The sequence below is a fragment of the Ambystoma mexicanum genome, chromosome 9 (genome assembly GCF_040938575.1).
Source record: "Ambystoma mexicanum isolate Mex_15411 chromosome 9, UKY_AmexF1_1, whole genome shotgun sequence".
Taxonomy (NCBI): domain Eukaryota; kingdom Metazoa; phylum Chordata; class Amphibia; order Caudata; family Ambystomatidae; genus Ambystoma; species Ambystoma mexicanum.
Window position 1 is genome coordinate 127990048 of NC_090931.1, and position 26442 is coordinate 128016489.

Below are 26442 nucleotides of genomic sequence, written 5' to 3' on the forward strand. Positions count from 1 at the left end.
TCGTGTAGGAGCCTGGTGCCCATTAAGGTTCAGAGGGTTGCCAGGTAACCAGTTAGCACAGCATACAAGTACATCAGCGAGGGAAAGAGAAAGAACGGTCTTGAGTTGCTTTCCAGAACCTTAAGTGTTCCTGCTCAGGTTTGAGAGAGGCTGGGAGGCTGTTCCAGAGGGAGGCACCCGATGAGAGAGATCTACCCCCCCCCCCCCCCAACTCTCTACCTGAAGGAGCGCCTGTCCCTCAGAGAGTTTGAGGTGGATGAGCGAACGGCTAGAGAAGGACAGTGCTTAGGAAGAGAGTTGGATGCAGTGTGGCCCCTGGCCCCAGAAACCCCTGTGGACAATGCAGAGGGTCTTGAACTTGATTCTTGCAGCCACCAGGAGCCAGTGGAGAGATTTCAGGGCTAGAAAGATACAATCCCTGAGCTTCAGTCTCGCAGTCCTGTTGTAGATTAGTTGCAAAGGGCGAGGAGTAGAGGCAGGTAGATTTCGAAATAGGATGTTGCAGTAGTCCACCCTAAGGCTCTGGAGACAGTGAGCTTCAGGGGGGGGGGGGGGGGAGGGAGGAGGGGGGGACAGGAGCAATAAAAGGAAGAATATCTCAGAGGAGGTGTAGCTGGTAATGGGACTTCTTAGAGAAGGAGAGATTGGAGTCAAGAGGACACCAAGGTTTTTTGCCTCGCAGGAAGGCGCAAGAATAGGGCCCATGGAGGGCTGCCAGAGTGAAAGAGGGAAAGCAGGAGCAGGGGTCCCAATGAGAAGGATCTCAGTCTTACTGGCATTAAGGCAAAGATTGCTTGCGGTGCACCATTCCTGAATCACGGACAGTCAGGAATGAGCGGGAGAAGAGGCATAGGGGAGCCTGAAGGAGAGCAGATGGTCATCCGCATAAGGCTGAAAGTTATAAGAGAAGGTATAGATGAGGTGGGACAGAGGAGCCAAGTAAACGTTGAAAATCCAGAGTGAGAGGTTAGAGCCTTGGAGACCACCACTGTGGAGGGGGGGGGGGGGGGGTGTGGGGGGGGGGTCCGGAAGAGAAAGAGAAAAAACCTGGCAGGGTCAATCCAGGTGGAAGGAGGTCAACCAGGCTAGGGCCCGATCTGTGATGCCCAGGTTGTCACAGACTATTGATCAGGATGGCATGGTGAGCGTGTTGAAAGTAGAGGACAGATCAAGGAGGAGGACAGAAGGAAGGCTAGAGTCGAGATTAGAGAACCGGTCTTCACAGGTGTTTAGAAGAGCATGTTCCGTGCTTCAAGCTGCTCAGATGCCAGACTGTTGGTCATGGAGACAACCAACAGATTAAGTAGGGAGAGTAAGCAGGGGAGATGGCCAGCTTTTCTAGGAGTTTGCCCAGGAAATGAGTGATAGAGATTGGGCGGTAGTTTGCCAGAGTGAAAGGATCGGCAGAAGGCTTCTTAAGGAGGGGGTGCAAGAGGGGAAGGGGAAAGTTCCAATGGCAAAAGAGCGATTGCAGAAATCGGCCAAGGCTGGAGTGAGGGGGTCAATGTGGTCCTTCATGGTTCTGGAGGAGCAGGGGAGCACCTGCTTGGACAACACTTTCATAAATCAGACTAGTCTAGAACAGACAGGAGTGAACACAGGGAGAAAGGAGGAGGAGAGGGGGGGGCCGAGAGAGGAAGAGGAGAGAGAGAGGACAGGATGTCCAGAGTTTTAGTGGTGAAGTGAGAAGCCAGTGCTGTGCAGAGGGCCTGGGAGGGACTAGGAGAGGTGGAGACTGCAGCAGGATTGGCCAGCTCCTTGTATGTTTTTGAAGAGTTTGTCCGTGTTGTTAGAAGCCTCAGAGATGCAGGCCTGGATGTAAGCTCTCTTCTTGGACAGGGCAGAGTCTGTATTGCCTTTGGAGCAGGAGGCAGGCCAGTTGGTCAGAGGATGCGCCTGATGACCCCCACTTCCTCCCAGCCACCCTGCACTTGCATTTTAGGGTGGTGAGGTCGGAGTCATACCAAGAGTTGTACTTGGAGGTACACTTCAAACGGATTATAATGACAGGGGCAAGGAGGGCGAGAGTGTTAGAGATCGAGAGATGCAGGTTAGAGAGGGCTGTGTCACCGTGTGAGTCAGGAGGAAGAGGAGGGCAGGAGTAGGAGGAGAGAAAGCAGCGGCGAAAGCCTCCACTGACACATGCTTCATGGGCCAGATGACCGAGAAGGTGGGTGGCACTGCTGGTGTCAGTTTCACCTGGGGGACAGAGAGCATCAGGTAGGAGTAGAGCAGAAAGTGGTCAGTCCAAGAGAGGAGGGGTGGGAGAGGGATGTCTGAAGAACATCCAGTGTGTGCCCGGCAGAGTGTGTCGGGCCATAGGGTAAAATAAAAAGAGTCGCAGAGACTGCGAAAGAGACTCGAGGAGGGGTTAAAAGCATACAGATGGATGTTGAGGTCTCTGTGGAGGGGAAGTTGAGAGGTAGAGGCAAGGAGAGGAGAGGAGAGGTTGTCCCACTCGGAGATTAAGAGGACGACCTGGCCAGGTGGTCTGTAAATGGTGGCCACAGTAAGAGAGGCCAGGAGGGAAAACCTCCAGAACAGGCATTCAAAGGTGTTGTAGGCCTGTGTAGAAATGACAGAAGCAGGGATCCACTCCGGAAAGATCAGAAATACTCTACCTCCTGGACGGTTGGTTATAGGTTCAGAGAAGATCTTGCAGTCATTAGAGAGAAAAGTGCCAAAACTAGTGACAGAGCTGGCCGTGAACCATGTCTCAGTGAGACCAAGGACATGCAGATCAAATTCTGCGAAGAGTCGGCAGAGGGTTTGACAGCAAAGCAAGAGTTGAGAGTAGCGATGTGGAGCAGATTACCACATTAGACTTCCATAGCGGGGTACAGGCTAGAGGTACGCCCTGCAGAGGTGGTCGAGGGGCTTGAGAGTGGGTAGGGGAGGAAGGAAATGGCAGAGTAGAGGATGGGGAGGGTGCCAGAGAGGTGGCGGAAGAAGGAGGTAGCAGAGTACCCAGAGAGGTGGCGGAAGAGGAAGGTGGTGGAGGAGCCAGAGAGGTGACGGTAGGAGTAGTAGGAGAAGGAAGTTGATAAGACGTGGGAAACGAAAAGGAGGAGATTTGACCAAGATGATGCCATTCATATAGACATTAATGATGGTCTTGTAGTGCAAGGGGGCCAGGAGGACTTCCCACTGAGAGCTACCATTATGGGAGAGGAGGAAAAAGGGGAGAGAACAGACCACATGAGGGGTCCATAGGCCTGGCGAGGGAACGACAAAGAGGATGTTGATAGGGTCAGTCTGGAGGAAGCACTGGTGTTGGTATCAGCGATAGGGAGGCCTGGGTCTGGAGACCAGGATGTGCCTCTTGAACTTCTTCCTACCAGACTTAGTGAGAGGGATAGGATAGGATAGGAGATAGAGTAGAGGTTAAGAGAAGATGGGGAGACTGAAAGCACCATAGACGGGTGCGTGGAGGAAGTAGAAAGAGGAGGCATCACAAGCAGGAGGGTTGGGGGGGGGGGTCTACACACTCGGGACACAAGCGGGAGAACAGGTACACTCACTGCAGAATACAGTAGCAGCAGTAATACAGTTGGGGGAGGGAACCTAAAGAGAGGGAGACAGTGCAACAACACAATACACTAGCAACCACGGGGGAGAGGGGGCAAGAAAGTAAGAAGAGAAATGCACACAATAGAATACAATACAATAGTAACCACTAGGGGGACCTAGAGCAGAAAGAAGAGAAATTAACACAAGTAAAAGGACAGATCCTTGGTTTCTAAAAGGCGTTAGTGCGTGGACGTAGGTGCAACGTATTACGTGTCAGCGGGCAGAGTCTCCTGTGCACCCGTGTCACGCAACGCTGTGGTCTTGTCCCCTGAGGGCTTTACAATCACAATGATTAGAAGCAGAGGAAACCCTGCAGGAAGCACTATAAATATGATGTTATTCGTGTTGCCACAGAACCGAGTGTAGAGCGCCCAGTGAAAAATGCCCGTCACACGCAGTAAGACAGAAACAGTTACCTATTGAGAGAAATTAATTATATATACCCAGATATGTTGTGATTATAAGCACAATGCACTTTAGTAGTAATAATACCTTTTTATCTCGCGAGTAAATTATCTCACGTTAGACACGCGTTTCATTAAATGAGCTAACAGGCCAGCTAAAACTAAATATGCAGCATGCACTTGTGCTTCACATCCTAATAGACATGGTCCTTGTTTTTTTAAAAATGGTAACTAACCGGATTTGCAAGGCAAGATACAAAGGTCACTAGGACCGTGCACTAGTCTGATCCACATGTCTTAAGCAGTAATTTGTGTATATTAACACAAGTCTACATTGCCGAACGCTTTTTCAGATTCTGAATGTAAAGGCAATTAGAGAGCACACATGAGGATTGAGCAAACAGAATGCATTTTTTGCACGCAGTAAATGCCACTGAATATTATCTATATTTGAATATAACATAACTGCTGCACAAGTTTTAACACTGTTGAGAAAAGAGAAATATTGTTAGCCCATTTTTGATGCTTTATTGAATGTATTGAGGTGTATTTAGAATGACCTACAATGCAATGTAAAAACGTTCAAAAATGGCGGATTGTGTAAACCAGCTTTTATTTAAGTGCACGGTGCTCTACACACTTGTACCATAGAGAGCAAGCCAGTTTATAAGTCCTTCTTCCGTGTTCAGACCCGTATCGTGACCAAGCGGCTTGTTTGCCGCGAAACGAGTCGTTTGTGTTCATTTTTCTTCTGTCCATGATATCTATTAAATTAAAGAATCATTTTTGATGCTTGGAATCTATTGGTTTTCTGACTCTGTGTCCAGTGTGGATCAGTCTCTCTGGACTGCTTTTTGGAGTGCATGCCACCCACTTTGTACTGCGGTATAAAGTAACCTATATGGGATACATAACTCACCGTAATTGTATTTCTGATGCTTGTATCTGCTTAGATTCACATGCTGTGCATAGGCCGAGATCTAGTGGAAGCTGCTACAGTTTGTTTTTCGAAACTCAAAAATGGGAGTCGACACAGGGCGTGCCAGTAATACTATCCCTAAAGTGTAGGACCATCAGATTGTATTTTTTCTGACATGAGGTAGCATGAGGAGTAGTGTGGATACAGATTATCCAAGCAGATAGAAAGATAAAGACTACAAGCATCCACGCGCCTTCTCTCAGAGGGGAGGAAGGGCGGGTTGCATGTGAATCTAAGCAGATACAAGCATCAGAAATACAATTACGGTGAGTAATGTATCCCTTCTGAGGCTTGTGGGATCTGCTTAGATCACATGCTGTGCATAGATTAGCGAGCAGTGTTATAAGGAGGAGGAGGAGGTGGGATGTGAGAAGGGTCATGAACAAATAGATGTCTTAGAACCGCTTGTCCCACTCGAGTATCTGTCTTGGAAGGAGTGTCAATGCAGTAGTGCTGAGTAGAAGTGTGAATAGAGCTCCATGTAGCTGCTTTGCAAATAAGGGGTACATTTACAATGAAAGCCAGAGTGGCCCCAATGCCTCTTGCAGAGTGGGCCCTTGGCGTAAAAAACATAGTTGGATACAATTGACTATCCATTTGGAGATGGCACTTTTAGAGACGCTATCTCCTTCTCTGCCTGTAGCTATGGAGACAAACAGTTGGTCTGTTTTCCTTAGCGGTCTGGTCTTGTCTACATAGTAGCGGACCTCTCTTCGCACATCTAGAGTGTGTAGTTTCACCTCAGCAGAGCTTTTGGGTTCTTGGAAGAAGGCCGGAAGCTCGATGGACTGGTCAACATGGAATTTAGAAATAAACTTAGGTGAGAACCTAGTGTGTTCATAGAACCAGTTCATCCTTATGAACAGTAAAGAAAGGATCCTGCACTGACAGAGCCCGAATTTCACTGACCCTTCTTATGGATGTAATGGATACTAAGAAGGCAGTTTTATAGGTCAGGTGTTTGAGACTGGCTTGGGTTCAAAGGGTGGGCCCATGAGTTTAGCAAGCACCACATTAAGGTCCCAACCAGGAGGTGGGTTTGAAATTGGAGGGCGGAGTCTCTTTACCCCTTCCATGAAGGCTTTAAACACTGGTACTTTCCACCACAAAACCTTGTTGTGGGAGTGGTGTAGGCTGACAATGCTGCCAGGTGTACCTTGAGTGAGTTAAATACCAGCCCTGCATCCAGCAGGTGGAGCATGTAAGTGACAATATTGGAAGGAGTGCGTGAGAATATTGGAAGGAGTGCAATCAACCGGGTTGATTTGCTTATTCTGGCACCAGATAACTAATCTTTTCCATTTATCAAAGTAACAGTGCCTCGTGTTCGGTTTCCTAGATTCTTTTAGCATGTCCATACATCTCTGTGGTAAATTGAGATGTCCAAACTCTAGGACTTCAGGAGCCGTGCTGCCAGGTTCATTGAGTTGGCTTGAGGATGCACTGTTTGACCTTGGTGCTGGGGCAGTAGGTTGTACCAGCACGGGAGTCTGTTGGGTTCGCACACCGCTAGTCTGCGTAGGTGTGGCAACCACGGTTGCCTCGCCCACTTGGGAGCAACTAGGATGAGCGTCATCGATTCTCTGTGCATCTTGTTGACCACCTTCCTCATGAGAGGGGTTGGTGGAAAAAAAGCATAGTCAAACATTCCTGACCAGTTCATCCACAGGGCGTTCCCGTTGGAGTCGGGCTGGGGGAAACCTGGATGCGAATTCTGGGCATTGTCTGTTTTCGCTTGTGGTGAATAGGCCTGTAGTGGGGAAACCCCACTGTGAGAAGATGTCTTCTATGACTTCTCTGAGTAGACACCATTCGTGTTCTCTTGGGAGGGGATCCCTGCTCAAAGCGTCCGCTAGCGAATGGAGATCCCCTGGAACATGTTGAGATGACAGGTAAATGTTCCGTCTGAGTGCCCATATCCAAATTTTATGGGCAAGCTTGGACAGATTTGGCAAACGAGTCCCTCCCTGTTTGTTTAAGTAAAACATCGCTGTTGTGCTGTCCGTCAGGATCTGCACTGACAGGTTCAACAGGTGGGGTTCGAAAGCCTGATGCGCTCTGAATACTGCCAGAAGCTCTAGCAGATTGATATGATTCTTGGCTACTGTGTGAGAGCAGAGACCCTGGGCTGTGTGGTGGAGGCGGTGTGCTCCCCACCCGACAGGGATGAGCCTGTAGTGACAACAGCCTGTACTTCTGGATCGTAGAAGGGTCCCCTTTGACAGGTTCTCTCTTGTCCACCAGTGAAGACTTGGAACAAGTGTTGGCGAAACGACCACTAGATCGTCCCACTGACCATTTGCCTGAGACCACTGTTTCGCCAACCATTCTTGCATGGGTCACATGCGCAGGCGGCGTGGGGGACCAGGTAAATACATGACGCCATCATGCCTAGCAAACGCATCGCTTTGTGCACCCTTATCTGGCAACCGGGCTGGTAGAGGAATTTGCAGTAGTAGATTCCAAATTCTTTCCTCTGATGGAAAGGCCAACCCCTCTTGAGTGTTTAAGACGGCTCCTAGGAACTGTATGGAGGTGCTTGGCACCAGACATGATTTTTTCTCCTTTATGGAGAAACCCAATTCGAAGAGGTCGATCGTTCTTTGAATGTTTGACCTGCAAATTACTGGGGTCTCCGCCGTGAGGAGCCAGTCGTCCAGGTAAGGTTACATCGGGATTGCCTCCCTGCGCAGGTGTTTCGCCGCCACTGCCAGTACCTTGGTGAATACCCTTGGAGCCGAGGCTATACCGAAGGGCAGCACCTTGAACTGGTAGTGCCGACTGTCCACCTTGAAGCGCAAGAATCTTCTGTGTGCTGGTAACATGGAAATATGAAAATAGGCATCTTTCATGTCCAACGTTGCCATGTAATCCCCTTTTTTAGGAGGGGGATTACCTCTTGGAGAGTAGTCATGCAAAACTTTTGGGGCTTGACATACTTGTTTGCAGGGTGTAAGTCTAAAACTGGGCGCATTGTTAATTCTTTTTTTGGCACAAGGAAGTAAGTTGAATAGATACCCTTGTTTACCTGGTTGCCCGGGACGTGTTCTATCGCGTCCTTTGTTAGAAGATTGACGATCTCCTCGAGGAGGATCTTTTGGTGGTCCAAGGAATGTATCTTTTGACGTGGAGGGTGGTTTCGGGGACGCTCGAGCAGTTCTATGCAGTATCCTGCGGACACTGTGGACAGCACCCATCTGTCTGATGTGATCCCTTCCCAAGCTTGGGTGAAGTTGGAAATGCATCCCCTACTGGGGATGCGTGAGAAGGGACCCTGAGCGCGGAGTCACTGTTTTGCGGGAGGCGTGCCGCCTCAGCTGGGGCTGCCTCTACCCTTACCACGGCCCCTCTCGTTTCCTCTGCTGTAACTTTGGGTAGACTGCTGGTTGTTACCCCACGATGTACCCTGTCCAGTGAATAATTGGAGCCTCTTTGTGAATTTTGGCCGCGTGGGCGACGAAAATTAGTATTGCCTCTTTGGTTAGGGGGCTTGTTGGTCAACTATCCCAGGGATTTCAGAGTATCATACTCGTCTTTGGCAGTCTTTAATGCGTCCTCTACCGCTTTGCCAAACAGTAGATTAGGTTCCACCGGCATGTCGATTAAGGATGCTTTTGTCTTGGGTTTAAACCCCGACTGTCTTAACCAAGCATGCCTCTTAATGACAGTGCTCTCTGCTATTAGCCTGCCCGCGTTCTATGCGGCATCAAAGGTTGCCTTAAGGATGCAACCGGACACGCCTCTCCCTCTGACGCGACCTGGGCCAACTGGCCCTTTAAAGGTTCCGGTGCGGAGTCGATGAGGGCAGCTACTTGCTCCCACTGGTGGCAGTTGCAACTAGCCAGCAGAGTGGTGGAGTTGGCAATCCTTGCCTAGTAAGCGGAAGTGGAGGCTACCTTCCTTCCCAACCCGTAGATTTTCTTACTCTCCTTGTTGGGGGGAGCCTCAGATGATGATGATAGAGGTTTTCGCACCCTCTTCCGGGAATTAGTAACTACCAGGGAGTCAGGCTTCAGTTGACCCCTTATGTAAAGCGGGTCTGATTGGGCTGCCCTGAACAATTTCTCGATTCTGGGGTTTACTGCCCTTGTGAAGTTAGGATTGAGAAGGGAAGGATCAATTCTCCATTGGATGGACTTGAGAATTGGAATGGCTTGGGCAATGGGTTTCTTTTCTCCCACTCATCCTGTAGTGGATCCTCCCTATACTGGATGCAAGGTTGGATGTAAAAAGGGTCTGAAGACAGACCTTGCGTTGGGGTCTCAAACCGAGGTTTCTTACCAGGGGGCTGCGGGTCCCTAGATCCTGAGGGAGTAGCACCGTCAGGGGTATAGGTGAGGAAGTGTTCTGGGTTCTTGGAGTAGAAGTCTGCTAGGGAGGACATTCTAGTCATAACCCTGTCTATATCCTCACTGGTCCATTTCTTGGAACTGGGAATGACCCTTTGAGAGGGTTCCCCTTCTATGACTTGACTGGACCCATGGGCCTGTGCAGGGGTCTTGGCTAGATGCTCATCAGAAGACTTAGAGCTGTATTTATGTAACTGTGGAGCAGAAGAAGGGCAAGATGGTTTCTTCTGCTGTTTCCCCCCCTTCCCCATGAGTGGAAGTGCGTTTTCCTGGTGTTTTCACCCTCTCAGTGCTTTTCGATGCCTGGCGTCGAGATTCGGGGTAGTGTCCCTTTCCTTAGAGTGAGGATGTCGGGATTCGGAAGCAGCCGCCGAACGGTCTGCTGTAGCCGACTCCTGGTGAGCAGCCTGGGGCTGGGGGGGTCGGCTTTGTCTTCTGACGAGCGTACCTCCATGGTGAGTGAGGCACTTTTGGCAACTGTGGATGGTTTCCTGGTGTCGTGAAGCGATCTTGACCGAGAACGCCCAGAGGACACCGATTCGGTGGACCGCTCTGTGTGCCTCTTTCCGAGAACTCGACACGCGCGTCATGTTTAGGTGCAGAAGTGGTGTGGGTAGCGCTTGTGTCGCCGGGTGTGTTCCCCATAACTGCCCTGCCGGACAGTCTTCCGAGGTCGGGGACTTGCGCTTGGGCGTCTTTCGACGCCTCGTTGCCCTCGCCGTCCGAAAGTACAGTGTCGCTGCCGTCACTGAAGGTGCCCTCCGCTTCCATGGCTTGCGTTGCCTGGCGTGGTGGGCCCAACGTTTGGTCGAGCGGTCCTTTAGTGTCTTAGCCTTGAACCGGCTACACGCTCTACAGTTCGCCTCGGGGTGGTCCCTCGGCAAGCAGAGGTTTCAGGTGGCGTGTTGGTCAACCCAAGGATACTTGCGGTTGCACTTGGGGCAGAATTTGAAAGGGGTACCCTCCATACGCACCATGTGGCAGCGGGCTAGTGTGTGTAGGAAAATATATATGAGTGTAGAGTATGTTTCCACCCCCCCCTCCACTCTCCCTACTTGCAGGGCCGAGGCCAGAGCCCTTCCAAGGCCCGGGCCGAGGCCAGAGGCCTTCCAAGGCCCAAAGTTCGTCATGCAGCTCTCGACGGTTGTTTCTTCTCCGGGCCGGCATCCAACTTCGATGACTCGACGTGGGAGTGGAAGAAACGGGGAAATATTATATTTAGCAAAATATGGATGAAAGCCAGGGAACTCTGCGGAATGCTTCCATCAAGTATGGCGGAAAAAAACAATCCGAGGGTCCTACACGCGTGAGGGTTCATGGGTACAGTGGACGTTACACTAGGGATAGTATTACTGGCACGCCCTGTGTCGACGCCCATTTTAGAGTTTCGAAAAACTAATACTCCGCAGCTTCCACTAATGTCGGCCTTTGCGCAGCATGTGATTAAGCAGATTCCACAAGCCTCAGATATTATATATATATATAAAAATAATGTTAAACAGAAGGGTAAAGGTGCTGGGGAGGAAAAAGCTCTCCCACAAACACCTACCAAAAAATGCCCAAGCACACAAGACTTCAAATTGTGTTCAAAATTTCATTTTATTTATCCAAAAAGAGTGAACATAGTATAAAAAGCATACATAACAATACCTAAGCAGACCAGGTGTCATGCAGCACTCACCCACAGCGGGTGGAAAACGCCACGCGTTCCGCTCGACTCGCGAGCTTCCTCAGGCTAGTATGATTCCAAACGTTTGTTTCCTTGTGTTTTTATACCCTTGCACTGAAGGTGATTGGGTCTGCACAGCTGTGCAGCTTACACAACGTAAGAAAAGTTGACAGTTACATAACATGAAAAAAAACCTTAACAGTTAATTGTTTAGAACTCTATGGTTCTGATTGCAACAAATCCGCCATTGTTCAGTGTGTAAATACATAGTAGCCCACATTTATATATATATATATATATATATATATATATATATATATATATATATATATATATATATATATATATATATATATATAGATATAGTGATCATTTGGGGAGGGGGGGGCGGGGTTAACACCACTTGTGCTAGGCAAATGCAGGATCAGAAGAGGACACTCGGCGCTCGTAATTGTGCTATATGGTTGTGCGCATGGTGGAGTAAATTCAGGTCTCAATGCGAAGGATCAAGTGGATGGCGGGGGTGGGTGCCATCTTTGTGCGTTTTTCAATGATTTGATGACACAGCGATGTGTCCGGACTCACAAGTCGCCTCAGGGCCCAGGGGACTCCGGTCACCCCTGCATATCGTTGGGTGCCTGTTGAGCGGGCCATCCCGGTCTGGGGTGTATTCCGGGCCCACGGAGTGGATTCCATTGCCCCCCGGGTGGAGGCGAGGATGCTCACGTTGTAGAAGCTTATGCAGGTCTAACTGAGGCTCAGTTACTTTTTTTTTTTTTTTTTTTAAGTGCTTCTTCAGGTTTTCCCCTCTCCTTCCCCTCATTCAGAGAGTTTTGCTCAGGATCCAGTGCGCTCAATCTTTTGTTCTTTTGGGGCATGCTCTCTGGCCTCGCAGGTGCTGGTTTCCCTCTCCTGTTGGACCCAACTGTTTCTCCCGTGCACCACCTTTCCGATGGCCTGTCTCCGGTGCACTGCCCCCGGGGAGTCCCGGTGCACTGCCCCCGGGGAGTGGTGGGTCTAAAAACTAGGTCTGCGGGGGGCCTCGAAAATGAAAGGGCCCTTGGAGGAGGTGGCTTCCTCCATTCAGTGGGATAGACGTCCTTCTGCCCGTAGGGCCCATGAACGGCATTGGAAGCACTTCATGTCCTGTTGTCCAGTACAGGGGTGTCCCTCTCCCTTGGTTCGGGGGCTACGGTTCTGCAGTTTCTCTAGGAAGGGTTCAACGTGGGGCACTCCGTCTCCACCCTCCGGGCTCAATGGGCTGCCGTCTGCTCTTTTGAGGGTCCCAAGGCAGGGGTTGAAGGTCCCAAGGTGGGGGAGCGCAATTTGCTGGATCTAGTGGGCTGCTACTAAACAGTTTCTCATTGGCTAGGGCCATTTCTGCCTCTGGTTTTCCCCCTTGGAACTCCCCTTGGTCCTGTGGGCTCTGAAGCGCCCCCCCCCCCCTTTGAGCCTCTGGGTGAGATCCACATCAAGTTCTTGAGTATTAAAACTACCTTCTTGGGTGACATCAACCCGGCCCAGCCCGGCTGATGGGTGAGATCAGTGTTCTATCCTGTGATGCCCCTTACCTGGTGGTCTCTCCTGATGCCCTGTTCCTCAAGTGCCACCTCTCCTTGCTCCACAAGGTGATGCCCAAGTTTCACATATCTCAGGAGATCATCCTTCTTTCTAATCCCGCACTCCCTGAAGGCGAATACTGGGCTTCCTTGGATGTCAAGAGGGCTGTCCTGGTGCATCTGGAGCAAGACAGGGTCTTTCGTTACTCCCCAAGCCTGTTTGTCACCTTTGGGGGCCCCTCTATGGGTAGGAAGGAGCCCGTGCCCACAATCAGTTGGTGGCTGCGGGTTGCCATCTCCCTGGCATATTGGCCCCCCCTTTCGGGCTAACGCACAGGGCAGTTCCACACAGGGCATGGCCTCCTCCTGGGCAGAGGCACATGGTGTTGGTATCCAGGACATTTACAGGGCTGAGCCGAACATGTTTGTTCGGCACTATAGCCTTAACCTCCACTGTCAGGAGGCTGGGGCTTTTGGGACTGGGGTTCTGAGTTTTGCTCTTCCGCGATCATCTAGTTGTTGGTGCTGACTGGGGCTGGGGGCTTTAATAAAATGGTGTTGGTCGATTTGCATTTGTATTGTATTTGTCTTATGTATAGTACACATTCTACCATTATTATAGTATCAATGCGCTGGTAGTGGGAGCGCCCTTGGGAGGACTGAAGTCCAGAGAGTTGAAGGTCATGCAGCAAGACTAGAATGTGTGTGTGCATTTGGACTCAATAATAAAAAAAAGAAAGGCTTAGCAGGGCTGGCCAGGCTCCGGTAGAGAAGCAACCCATGGGGTCAGGCATGTGGATGGGTGCCGAGAGGACTAGGGGCAGCATCAGTGCTAGAGACTCGCTATTGTTCAGCGTGCCTGAATTTGTCGTAGGTCTGCGCTGCATTCTGCTGTCAGAAGTGTTGGGGCCTGGTTTGGTTTTGCTCTAGGACCTTTCTCTCTGGAGTTGGCATTCCTCACTGGTTAGTACTGGGACAAGGAAGCGTAATGGCTGGATTACTTAACAGTAATCTTCCCTACTCCTAGTACTACTCTTCTTAGTCCCAGTACAGCTTTTTCCCGCCTCACCCAATGGGCGATCGTGGCAGTTGGTACTTGTGGCCAGGGGAGACGTTCCATTATGCCTGGGGGCGGGAGGCAGGGCCGAAAAAGCATTTCAAGAGAAAAGGGGTTCCTGTGGGAGGTGAGACACCTCAATGTTTAGTACTGGGACAAGGACGATAAGCACTAGGAGTAATGAAGATTACCAGTAAGTAATCCAAGCACAACCTCCCAAACACCACAAACATCTGCTTCAAGCTCATCTCGGTCCTCAAGAACTTCCCGGCAGCCCAGTGCATTTCCTGACAACCCAGTGCAGGGAGCTGCTCCAAGGGGAGTTTGAGTTCAAAATCCCACCTCATTTGCGAGTGTCACTAGTTCCTCCAACCTTTCCCTTGTATGCAAATTGGCATTTGGGGCCTAGGGAGTAAGCAGAGCAGTGTTTGCTCTCCTGGTTTTTGTGCATAGTTTTAATGCATCCAGGCTAACAGGAACAGAACACGGATGTTACTGAGGCCTCCAAGTCTGACCATCCCAGTTCCAAAGACAGGCTGAAAATACTAGAACGCGCCGTAAGAAAGGGTGCTAGACTTCACTTGTGGGAAACCTGAGGGCCCTCTCACTTCTATTCCCTTTGGATCCTATATGCAGGTGGCCAGGGAAAGGCCATCACTGTTGGATCCTGCCCCTTGGGTTGGACAAGCGAGGGAGAACCATGTTGGTGGGGCACATTATAAAACCAGACATGTTAAATAGAGGAAGAGTAGGGATAAGATACTTTGTAACAAATCATGGTATTCCCCCTTATTCTCATGATAGCCAATCTATAAACCCCTGCCTCCCCCAACCTTTGTGGGCCATTATAGCTCTCAACAACCTGATGAAGCTGGCATGGAATCTACTCATGAGATTAGATCTGACTGACACCAATTTGAGAGAAAATCCTTTGTGAAAACAAAACCATGAAACAATGTGACTGGGTTTTAACTAAATCCATGAAGATAAAATTCAAAATGGTTTTGCAATCTGCTGGGATGACAAACATCTGGATAACATTCCAACATACCTTGTTAAATCTCCCCAATTAAAGATGGCGACTGAATGCTTTTCTTTTTATGTTTAATTTAAATCCATCCAACAAAATCATTTTAATTAGAAGTAAGGTTAACACAATCTTCCCCACCTGAAGATTGTCTCGACAAGTGTTTATCAGCAACCTCTAAAGATATGTTATTGGAATCAATATGGAACCTCATTGCTAGCAGCAGTTATCCTTCTTTGTGTAATTCCATGCTTAACTTTTTAACCAACATTAGATTTATAGAACTCTTTATGTATTACTGTCCGTAAGAAAGAACATTTACTGATGCACTGATTATTTACATTTCAATTTCTTATATGCCAACATATGTAATTAAATACACGCATATATGTGCTTCTGTTGCAAAATGCAAATACAAAAAAAAACAATGTGTAAAAAGAAAACTGCTGGCGCTTGGTTTTTCTGAGACCATGAACAATCCAAAACAAACTCCAAGATGGTGGGTCACACGGTAATAACCACAAAGTCACCCACCAGTTCCGTAGAGTTTGGGGAACTTGTAGTCTCTGGGAGAGTGAGCCAATTACTCTGCTCGCTTCCATGTTTTTCCAACTGACCCCATTGAAAAAAATAAGAAAATCATTCTGACCTGCCCTCACACACCCCCCGCCCTCCTCCCAAAGGTATAAAAAGAGGTATGGAGCACAGAGAGGGCAGGCAGTCAGTTGAAGGCATGAGGGACATGAGGTAGAGGATATCGAGTTTCGGAGAGGTGATAAGTGAAGCAGAACAGAGAGAAGAATGTTGCAGAGAGTAAGAGGAGCAATGGAGGATGATGTCGGAGAGCGTAAGAGTTGCACGGGAGCAGAGGAGGTGGATTGTGAAAGCAAAGAGCAGTGGTGATGAAGGTGGAGAGGATGTTGGGAAGTGTGTGGGGAGTGCAGCAAGAGCATATTGAGAAGGAGGAATGGTGGGGACAGAAGAAGAGCAGTAAGGAAGAAGGGGAAAGATTAGGGAGTGGGATGGAGGCGGTCTGTGGGAAGAGGATCAGTAAGGGAGCACCCAGAAGAGGAGGAGTGAAGGCGGAAACCAACAGTGAGGGAGGAGACAGAAGAGAAAATAGAACCAGCAGGCAGTGTAAGAGGAAATACCGAGTTACTACCAGAGAGAGGAGGAGAGATCAAGAAGCAGGGTTAGAAAAAGAGCATTGCAGATCTTTGTCTTTGGGAACTTTTCAGTTTATTAAGGTGAACCATGTTAAACTCCACATGGTTATGCCTTCTCCCATAATCAGTCACAATAAAATAGATTCAGGCACTTGGCAGTCTCTCAGAAAAAGAACAGGCCTTACCAGTGACCATGGAGGGTGAGGGCTGCTGCCAAGGAATAGTCTACAGCTGATCCGGGGTAGAGATAGGCTGCAGGAAGAAGGCCCAGTAAGATGGCGCCAACTGCTCGCTCAGCTGTCCAGTGCAGCGATGCAGCTTTGGATCCACCTAATCAATAAAAAGAAAAAAAGCATAAACATCCTTTCAAAATACACATTTCCAAACAGGGGATATTATTTTGTAATCATGCCAATACAGGAAAGATGCCTTTCATGGAATCTTTAAAAATGACACTGAAGCATGTTAAACCATGCATTTTAAGAGTGTCATTAACCAAAACCTAGTGAGCAGTAGACCACACTGTTCGCCTTCAGGTTTTGACGGCGAATGCCATGTGTTGAGTTTCACTGACGTGCTTGACACATCACATACATATGAGAAAATAATGAATGTGTTCGAAGGAAAGGGTTCGAAGGAAGAAAAAAGTGGTCCAAGCCGTGCATTATAGACTAAACCATTATCTTTCTGAAATCGAACACAACTTAACATTTCAGAAGAACAGGGCCTGTGGTTTCATATATGTCCCATTGGACCTCAAGGACCCATGTATAGGAGTAAGAGCCCAGACATTCATTCAAACATTCTGCTTCCTCTATTCGGTGGACTGCCACCATAGATAAGATGGGACAGTATTCGGGCTGAGAGCTATTATAACATTCCCTCTAGGTAGTGGTGCAAACAGCAATACAGCCCAGACTTTGCTGCTGTGAAACCAAGAGGAAGGACCCCAGTCAGAGATCATTAATCTCTTTGTGCATTTGGCTCAAAAGTAATTTAAACATTTTTAAAAAATAAATTAAAAAAAAAAAAGACAAAGGCCAGGAAACAAAGTTACTTAATTGTATGGATGAGGAGCTTTATGAGCTAACTGTGAAAATGCAGGAGGAGTGGCAGATCATTTCAGCTTAAAACCCAATGTATCAGACAAGCTTAGTATATGAAAAAAAGAATGCCTTCAGTGGCAGGCTGTTCCATGTGGTAACTGCAGACTAGTCAAGTTGATTGGCCCAACCTCAGCCAAGGTTTTGGGTGGCAAGCTTTAACAATCTCTCTCTGGCCTGCCACTCATTCATGTATTTATTTATTTATTGTGCATTGGTAAGGTGCAAGTAAATTGTGTTTCAAAGTGCCCCCAGGGCAACATGGAGGGAATCAATTGAAACAATGAAGGAAAGTGGCAGACCTACTAGGCCTTGTGAGCATTCAGAACATGCAAGTGAGGAGAGGGAGGGAGGGAATGGGGGGGCACTAGGGAGCAGTCAGCTGCCGGAAGGAAGGAAGGAACAGTTCCATAAGAGGGAGCCTACCGAGGATAGATATCGGCCGCCAGCTCTCTGTTAAGCCAAGCGCTTGACACGTACATAGTTGGCGCCAGAGAAGCGTAAAGGTCTGGAGAGAGAATATTTAGTGAGAGCAGGTGGGGGATGGGGGGGGTGGAGGTGAAAGAGCCGGGATAATCTGGGACAGACGGTCACGGAGGAAAGAGGTCAGCCAGTCCAGTCAGTGGCCACTCTGGAGATACCCAGGGTATCATTGAGCCGTTTTATGAGGGTGGAGTGGTTGACCGTATCAAATGCAGAGGAGTGATCAAGTAGAATGAAAACAACTAAAAAGATTTGGAGTCAAGAGATGCAAGCATTTCCTCACAGTGTTCTGAAGAGCAGTTTCTGTGCGTCTGGATGCTCGAAATCCAGATTGATGGTCGTGGAGGCAACCAACAAGTTTGGTGTGCTGGGTAACTTGGAGGAAGGCTAGCTTTTCTGCCATAAGCACATTAGGAAAAAGATATGGGTGCCAAATGCATCTTATTTAGTGGTAGGGTGGGGTGCAGATGTCTGCGCCAGCCACATTTTTTTTTTTATACGAAAAATCAATAAAGATGCAAACCATCAAATATGAAAGAGTGCTCTCAAAATTGCTTATTTTATAACTCCATCGACCCATGAGGAGTCAGAAGGTAAGAAATGTGTTTTTTGGGTGGTGGGGTGCATAAAGAGTTGGGGAACGGGGTTGTTTGTATCGCGCACCGGATCCCCGAGGGTATTTGGGCGCACAAGGCAAATAGAGGATTGTTCAGCTTAAGTTACAATACTGTGCATTACATTACAAGGGTTACAATTATGATTTAAATTACGACTTTGGGGGGTGCATAAAGAGTTGGGGAACGGGGTTGTTTGTATCGCGCACCGGATCCCCGAGGGTATTTGGGTGCACAAGGCAAATACAGGATTGTTCAGCTTAAGTTACAATACTGTGCATTACATTACAAGGGTTACAATTATGATTTAAATTACGACTTTGGGGGGTGCATAAAGAGTTGGGGAGCAGGAGAAACAGGACAAAACTGCCAATAGCTTGCTTAGTGCTCAGGCTTTTTTTGTAGGATTCATCTGCCTTTCTGAGCTATCTGGTTGGCTGCACGGTCAGGCACTGGTCTCAATAGCTCATAAAAGCACACAGTAGGGTAGTCCAACACAATTGATCAGCATTGTTTTAAAGAAATAATGTTAATGCAATGCCTTAATTTCGGTTGAATGCATGACAATGATACCATTAGGTACTCCTTTGCTCAACTGCGCGCTTCAGGTGTAAAGATGCCAAATCACTATGGCATGAGGTCCCCTGAATGACATCCTCTACCAAGTGTTCAAAGCACTTTGAAGAAGCAATGTGCTACAGTGATTCCTGGTGGTCAGTCAAAATGTCGAATGACAAAAATGTAGAAAATAAAGGTCAAATCTATTATTTTTTTATTTATATGTATTTTTTGGGTTTGGTAAGTATAAAAAATGGGTAAAATACAAAAAAAGGGGGGTTTGGGGGGAACCCTCCCATTTGAAAAAAATAGTATTGAAAAAAAAAAACGTGATTCCTATTAAGGGTCTGCACAGTCAAACATCAAAAGCACGATCAGATGACTTTGTGAAGCATCTCATGCTATGGAACTGCCTCCCCAAGTAAATCTTAAAGGATCACTATCCCAGAAAACTTAAGATCTTGGTACCTACTGTGACGAACTGGAGAAATGAGGATCCGAGAAGTCAACAGGGCACGGTGATCTTGAAGGGTTGTGGAAGCAACCAGGGGTCTGATCAGTGTAGCTTTGTTGACAAGAAGAGCTGTGAAAGAACAACACACAATATGGATTTGGGCTAAAACAATACAAATATGGGCATTAGTTCAACATACCTGACCATCTACTAAATAACCATATACTAAATAGAATCCTGGCTTCCTAAATGTACAGAAGTTCTTTCGATCTTCAGTTACAAGGGTAGTCCATAATTTATTTGAAAGAAGAGGCTGTTGGTATCGGGTTTAAAGTCTACATTAGTATGTAATGAATTATGCTATCACATTTAATGCAAAATCATTTCCAGCAGCAAGGAAGGTGTAAACCTTGCATACAATTCATCATCCACGTAGACAATAACTTAAAGGTGTGCATTACAACCAATTCATTGGATATCGGCAGCAGTTGCTACAACATTTCTTGGCAATTTCGATCATGATTTGACTAATCAACTCAATCTGTATTTGGCAATAAGCCCTACGGATTTCCAGGAATACTGTTACCCAAATTCAATAATTACAAGTTCTTTTTAGAGTATATTGCCTACATGGGAACAAAAACATCCATAAACTGTATACCCAACCACATAGATTAGCAAAACAAATTAGAGACGCTAATACATCGGTTGAACTTCACCACACTTTTCACATGATAACACAGTGAAATGTTTCTACAACTAATTTAAGAATCTAGTATGTAAACTGATCATAGTCATACATTCTAAGTACTATTGATTGCAGACGGACCACACAACTTAGAACGCTCTCTCAGATAGCTCCACTTACAGATGCCTCCAAAACTCATAGGCACATGCCCTCAATTTCCATAAACATTTCTGTTCATGGAACTTTCAACTACAACATTACACTGTCAGAGAGGAAAACAGGATCATAGCTTCTGGGAATCTAGATTTAAGCTTGCAAGTAGACACACTGTCTTCATTAAGTCTGGTCACTAAACAGCCTTGCAAGGCAGCGAATTTGACAGACCAGGCCGACATACCCATCAAGAAGCACCACACATCAATAAAGCATACCGCTTTTTCAAGATGCATGCAACACTGAAAGACTACCACATCATCCTACCATCAACCGCTCTACAGACAAAACATCTTACTTTACCCTACAACCACACTAACAACCCGTCAAGCCTTGTTCCTCTAAAGGTTGTGAATGAGTAGACCGTAGACCTCTGCACCCTTGTTCACCCAAAAACTTGCAAACAACAAAGACTTTACGATATGCGTGCGGAATCATGCAAACAGCAGCCCAAGCAAACTACACAACTATTGTTGACACACCCAACAAGAAGATGACTCTCTTCAAAGCTGTCAAACACAGTCTACTTCTACCAGAAACCACAGTTGCTCAATCCATGGAGAAAAAAAAAAAAAAAACACAAACCAGTTATTCCCAGACAAAAACAAATATGAAAATAGCACACCAGAGATCACCCATCCCTACATGTGACACTTCAAGGTGGAGCAAGATCAAGACCATAATCCAGAAGGACATGTCTAGCATTCTCATAACTCTCAAAGCCTCCCCACCTCGTCCACAAAATCTCTCAGGAGAAGTGCTCACACCCCTCCTCCACATAACCAAAAACTGTCCTGATTAAGGCATTTTCTCTGTCGCTTTAGCTAAATCCTGCCTTTGCTGAAAAGGCTCACTCTAACCACATGACTAAGCCAACTACCAAGCAATCACCCACTCACTGGTCATAAAAAAGCCTCCCTCCAACTAAATGAGAGGATCCTCCAGCACAACCTTCATCTGGAATACTGTTGTGGTTCCAAGAACCATAGGCAATCAAAGAGCAGGAGACAGGCGGATGAGTCAAAGGAATGTATTATATCAGCCTGCTCCCAACAGGGGAGCCACACCTTAATAGGTGAAAGCAACCGTCTCTGTCTGTACCTTGCGCAGTACATCGCACAGTCTCATTAAAAGGATGCCTCTGCGCAACACGCTGCACAGTGAAGCAGCAGGCAGCCATGAGCCTCCAGGGGATGTTTTGGGGGGGGGGAGGGGTTGGAAGGGGGGGGGCTCGCAGCTGGGGATACAGTACACACCGTACCCCTAACTAAATACACCCAAACAGTCCTTTAATCTGACTGGTGGCCGTCGCACACGTGCACAACAATCACCTTCTCCGGCTCGCAGCCCATCAAACTTCTGAAAGCGGACTTCAACCTGCATCCCCGATATTCCTTCTTCAAAGCTGCTGTTCATCACATCACTCTCTGCCCGATCTGCACATTAACACACACCACCATTCTCACTTGGGACCGAGGGGTAATTATTTCCCACCCTACTTCCACCTGAGAACCCACAAAAATCTCTTTGCTTGCACCAACCCCGCCACCATTACCGCGCAACTCTTAGTACTTCTTGGTGCACCACTCCACTACATTCTCGCACGCCGCTCTCCATCTCATAACATTTCACCAACTGACTTAGGCTTCATTTTCCATAACAGGACCCATAACCTTGCAAATCCTTCTGTGAGCAGACAAATCAGGAGTCCCTGCACCTTTCTCTCTAGGGTTTCTCACCCTGACAAGGTCACCAACTTCAACTTGTTAATATTCACACGTTTCCTATCATACAACCCCTTATACCTCTCCTGGCATTTCTCTGCTCTACTGATAAGCTCCTCTCAGTTCACTTTAACTGTCCCAAGCAATTCTGGGGTCAATTCATCGACCAGTTTCCTGCCTCTCAAGGCTACAAAGGGTTGAACCCCTGTAGTTTAATGGGGCGCGATCCTGTAAGCCCAGAGCATATCACGGATCAAACGCACAACATCTAAATTGGACATTTTGGCCAAATGAAGCATGTCTTTCACCACTCCATTGAAACTCTCCATCATGCCATTCTTGTGCGGTATACAGCTGTAGTCTCACGACGAACCGCTGCCCCTTTCAAATAATCAGCCACCACATTGGAATTTCCTGCACACCGTTGTCGGTGAATAGGCCTGACGCAAACCCTTCCACTCTGAAAACAGCATTCAGAAACTCCACCAGAGACTTTGCAGTAGTATCATCTGACGACCCTACGCGAGGCCACTAGGAATGATAGTTCATGAGTACAAACATAAATCTCTTTCCTTGATAACACGTAGGTAACATACCAATAATATCCAGGGCTGCTCTCTCCAAAGGCCTGGAAGGAAATTTCATGGGACACAATGGAGGGTGTGTCACCATATGCGACTTATCACACGAAACACATGGTACACAATGTCTAACTAGGTGCTCCACCTCAGCATCCATGTTCAGCCACCAATATGCCCGTCTCACCCTCTTTTTAGTCAATATTCCTTAGTAGATGTCCTTTGTGAGCCATCTCAAGAATTAGGCTCCTCATGTCCTTGGGAGGAAAACCTCACCATCCATTCAAAGTTCTTCTTTAATCTACCCAAACTGTGCACATACCCCAAGAAACAGTTTTGGCCAACCGCCCTCCTATAACTGACGGACCATAGCCATCTCTTTGGCTGCCTCATTCTCCACACGCCATTTAGCCAGACCCAACACTACATGCTGACAATAGTGGCAGTCATGGAGCAGCCCCCCCACTAATTGGTTGCCCCCGTAAAGGGGATGTCGGGAAAGACCATCTTCTACAACGACAACAGAAAAACTACACTTTTGGAGGGCTAGAGCCCAGCGATTAATTCTCGGGGAGGCCCCCACATTCTTTCCACTGAATGCATGAACCAAGGGCTCATGATCAGTTTAAGATGAATGGCACAACCCACACAAAACCTAAAGTGGTTGGTGGCCCAAAAACAAGCCACTGCCTCCCTCTCCACAGTGGAATAGTTCCTCTCCGGACCTTGTAAGGCTCTGGAGGCAAATGGAATTACGCATTCGCTGCCCTCCTGGATGTGAGTAAGAGCAGCCCAAGGGCCCACCATGCTGGCATCCGTCATTAGGATGGTCTTACAACATGGATTAAACATGTTAAGAGTGGGGGCTCTAGCAATGCTGCTCTTCACATGGGAGAACGCTCCCTCACATTCGTGCCCCATATAAACCGTATTATTATTCTTTAGCAGTTCCCTTGGAAGCAGTGTCTTGGGAGGATAGCTCAGGGGCAACGTCCTCGCCTTGGAAGCAAGACGACATGGAGCACCACCAGTTCAATCCCCGAGTCCGCGCTTAGAAACCTGTGGGAATGAAGTGTGTTATAAATAACCAATCATATCATATCAAAGGAGCACAAATGGTAGCAAAGCCTTCTATAAACTCTGAATAGTACTCAGCTTAGCCCAAGAACACTTTCAAGGCATCCTTGTTCTGAGGTGCTAGGGCCTTTAGTACTGCCTCCACCAAATTAACCTTTGGCCTGATGCCTTGCCAATCAATAACATGCCTCAGGTTAGACACTGCCGTCATCCTCAACTTATACTTTTTCTTTTCTAGCTCTTAAACCTGTATGCACCAAACAGTGTAACAAAAGAAGTCAAGGACCTCAAGTCTGGATGTAACACAATCTGGTGATAAGCGCTAGATATAAAAAAAAAAAAAAAAACACAACGTGGAAGAATACTTGGCGCCATGTAGGAAGGTGATCATTTCTTGTACCTTGGGTAATGAGTGTCGATCCACCCAGATATTATTGTTGAGAGATCTGAGATCTACACACATCCTAATGTTGTGGTCCCCTTTTTTTGGCAATTACCACAGCGGACAACCATTCAGCAGTTTCAATAGGCTCAATGACATCATTCAAGCAGCACAACTGGTCAAGCTCAGACTATCTCTCAGCAACAGGGGAACAGAACAAACCTAGTGTACAACAGGCTTCGCCACCACTTCAAAAATATTTTGTGGCAGAACCCTTTTAAACAACCCAGACAGTCAGAAACCACATTGTGAAACTGAGCCCACAAATCATTCTCCACAAACATAACTGTCTTCAAAGCATTTCGGATTGAGAACAATGCACCAACGCTTTTGGTGCTTGGGGCACGCCTCCGTCAGCCACATACAAAACAGCTCTTATAGCTCGGTCCTTGAATGCAATCTCCACAGACATTGACCACAAAAGATTGATTGACAAACCCCTGCTTCCTTTGGGACATATATCAGTAAGATCCAAATCTCCTAGTGTGTCAAAGACATTCGACCCCACAACTGTGTATTAGGAACCCGAATCTGCCATCATTTTCAAGTTGTGTCCATCGAATTTCACTTCAACCACAGAGCACCAATATCCTCACCAGCCACACTGTCAATTAGTAAATCACTAACACCCTCTTGAAACAAGTTATTCTCCTCCTCCTCAATGCAGCTCACATATCCCATGCTCCTACAGACTCTTGTCATGTTCCCCCTCCTATTGCATTTAGTGGATATCGCTTTCCTACCGGGGCAACGTACACTAGTCGAAATGTGGTCTCCCTGACCACAAGCAACATTCACTCTCGAAACTTGCGGCTGGGATCCTTGAACTGAACTGGACCTGGCCAGGCCGCGTCGGGAAGGACGCGTTTGAGAGCTTAGTGTGCTTTCAATTCTCCACTGTAAGAGTTCAAATTCATGGACTACTCCAAAGACTGCTCAGCAATGTTACCATCAGGAGCCTCTCCTGCAGTTTCTTGTCCACAGTGCATCTCACCATCTGGTCACGCACAAGACAGTCAGTAACCGTTCCAAACCCGCAATTCTTGGTCAAACCTTGCAGAGCAGCCACAAACATGTTCACTTTTTCACCTGGCTGTTGCGAACGCAAGAAGAAAAATTGGCACTCCACGACAACATTTATCTGCAGATTCTAACATTTATGCAAGGACGAAACTGGGCAAGTAGGGCATGCGCCGTTGCCTGATAGATATCTGGAGCATCTCCCTGGCCATCTCCAACTGGAATCACAGGCAGAGTTGCAAACATCCTCCGCCCCTCCACTCTCAGACAATTGAGAATTCTCGGGGTCAAATTCTTTCCTACCAATGGCAATGTAGGTATCAAACATTTTCTTCCATTGAATCTAATCAATGGAAGGTTCAGCAGGTATAGGGTGAAAAGCAGGCATTGCCTTAGTCACTTTAGTGCGGCTCCCCACTTACAGGACAAATTCCCTGAAGGCACCCAAGGCCCTCCCTGTAGTTCACAATCCACAAGATGAAGGCAACCACCTTTGCAGCCAAAGAAAAACTCTGGGTATTCCTCACAATATCCTCAAAAGGGTCAGCACACCAAAGGAATATCCTCGAAATGGCCAGGACACCAAAGCAAAATGATACTCACTTATTCCTGAAAATGTGCTTGAAATGACCAGCATGCCAACAAACTTTATCTCTGCTCACCGTTTTGTAGGCTGCAGTTGCGCCAGCAGCCACTAGATAGAACAGAGTCCAAGAAAACTGCAGGTGCCTGAGCGAACAGCTGATCAGCAGTGGGCGGAGTGGAGGAAGTCCTGTAATTGCCAGTATGTTGTGGATCCAGGAAGTGGAGGCAATCGAGGAGCAGGAGACATGCCGGTAAATTAAAGAATTTATTCTATAGGCATGATACCAACATGGGAGCTGCACCTTAATAGGTGAAAGCAACTGTCTCTCTACCAGTCCCTCACGTCACAAAGAGGCATTCAAAGGATGCCTCTGTGCGACCGGTTGCACAGGGAATGATATAAGGCATTTGTAACGCGCCTATACACACGTTTTTCAAGGCGCGACGAGTGTAAGAAGATTCAATTCAACACTACAGCTAAGTCAATGCCTAGTCTGGGATACTGAATGGAAACCCTTATTAATATATCTTTATGTCCAGTTCATGAGTTCTGGATGACTACCCCTATATAACACCCCTCTCTTAGTATCCCCCTACCCCACTGAGCCAGGAAGTAGTTCTGTTTTGCAAGTTTAAAAGGTTTATTTGAGAATTTAAACAATATATATATATATCACACTTTATAATATCTGATAGTACACTTAGACATATGATGTTGATCAACAATGGGTAATCCGGCACTAGCACACTTCTTTATAATCAATGAGGAGTTAGTATAGGATGGATAAAGTAGCAAAAATACTTTTATGATTGCAAGGGAAAAGCAATGAGGAATAAAATGCAGTACAGAAATACTTGATATGATTTCAACAAAAGATAAAATAATCACTTTTTCTCTGGCGATTCACCCCCCTCCCCTATGCAATGTAAGAAATGGAAGGAGCTGGAAGTAGCGCACACACAGTTCTCAGGAATGCAATCAAATACCATACGAAATTCAATTCCCACCCCAGGAAGCTTAGAGAAAACCGGTATGAGTTTTAAAACACAGGCCCAAGTGCTTTGAATGTGGTGGCAATGAAGTGAGAAATATGCTGAAAATGCTTTTAATTCCCTTTAGGAG

General features: G+C 47.3%; 1 protein-coding gene across 1 annotated transcript in view; it reads right to left on the reverse strand.

Annotated features, from left to right (window-relative positions):
* Positions 1 to 26442, reverse strand: part of SDHD (succinate dehydrogenase complex subunit D) — a 103099-nt gene that overhangs the window by 46623 nt on the left and 30034 nt on the right. The window contains exons 2-3 of the mRNA XM_069614282.1: positions 19011 to 19121; positions 15966 to 16110 (exon numbers count right to left, since the gene is read on the reverse strand). Of these exons, the coding sequence (XP_069470383.1) occupies positions 15966 to 16110; positions 19011 to 19121 (256 nt within the window). The remainder of the gene's footprint in view (positions 1 to 15965; positions 16111 to 19010; positions 19122 to 26442) is intronic.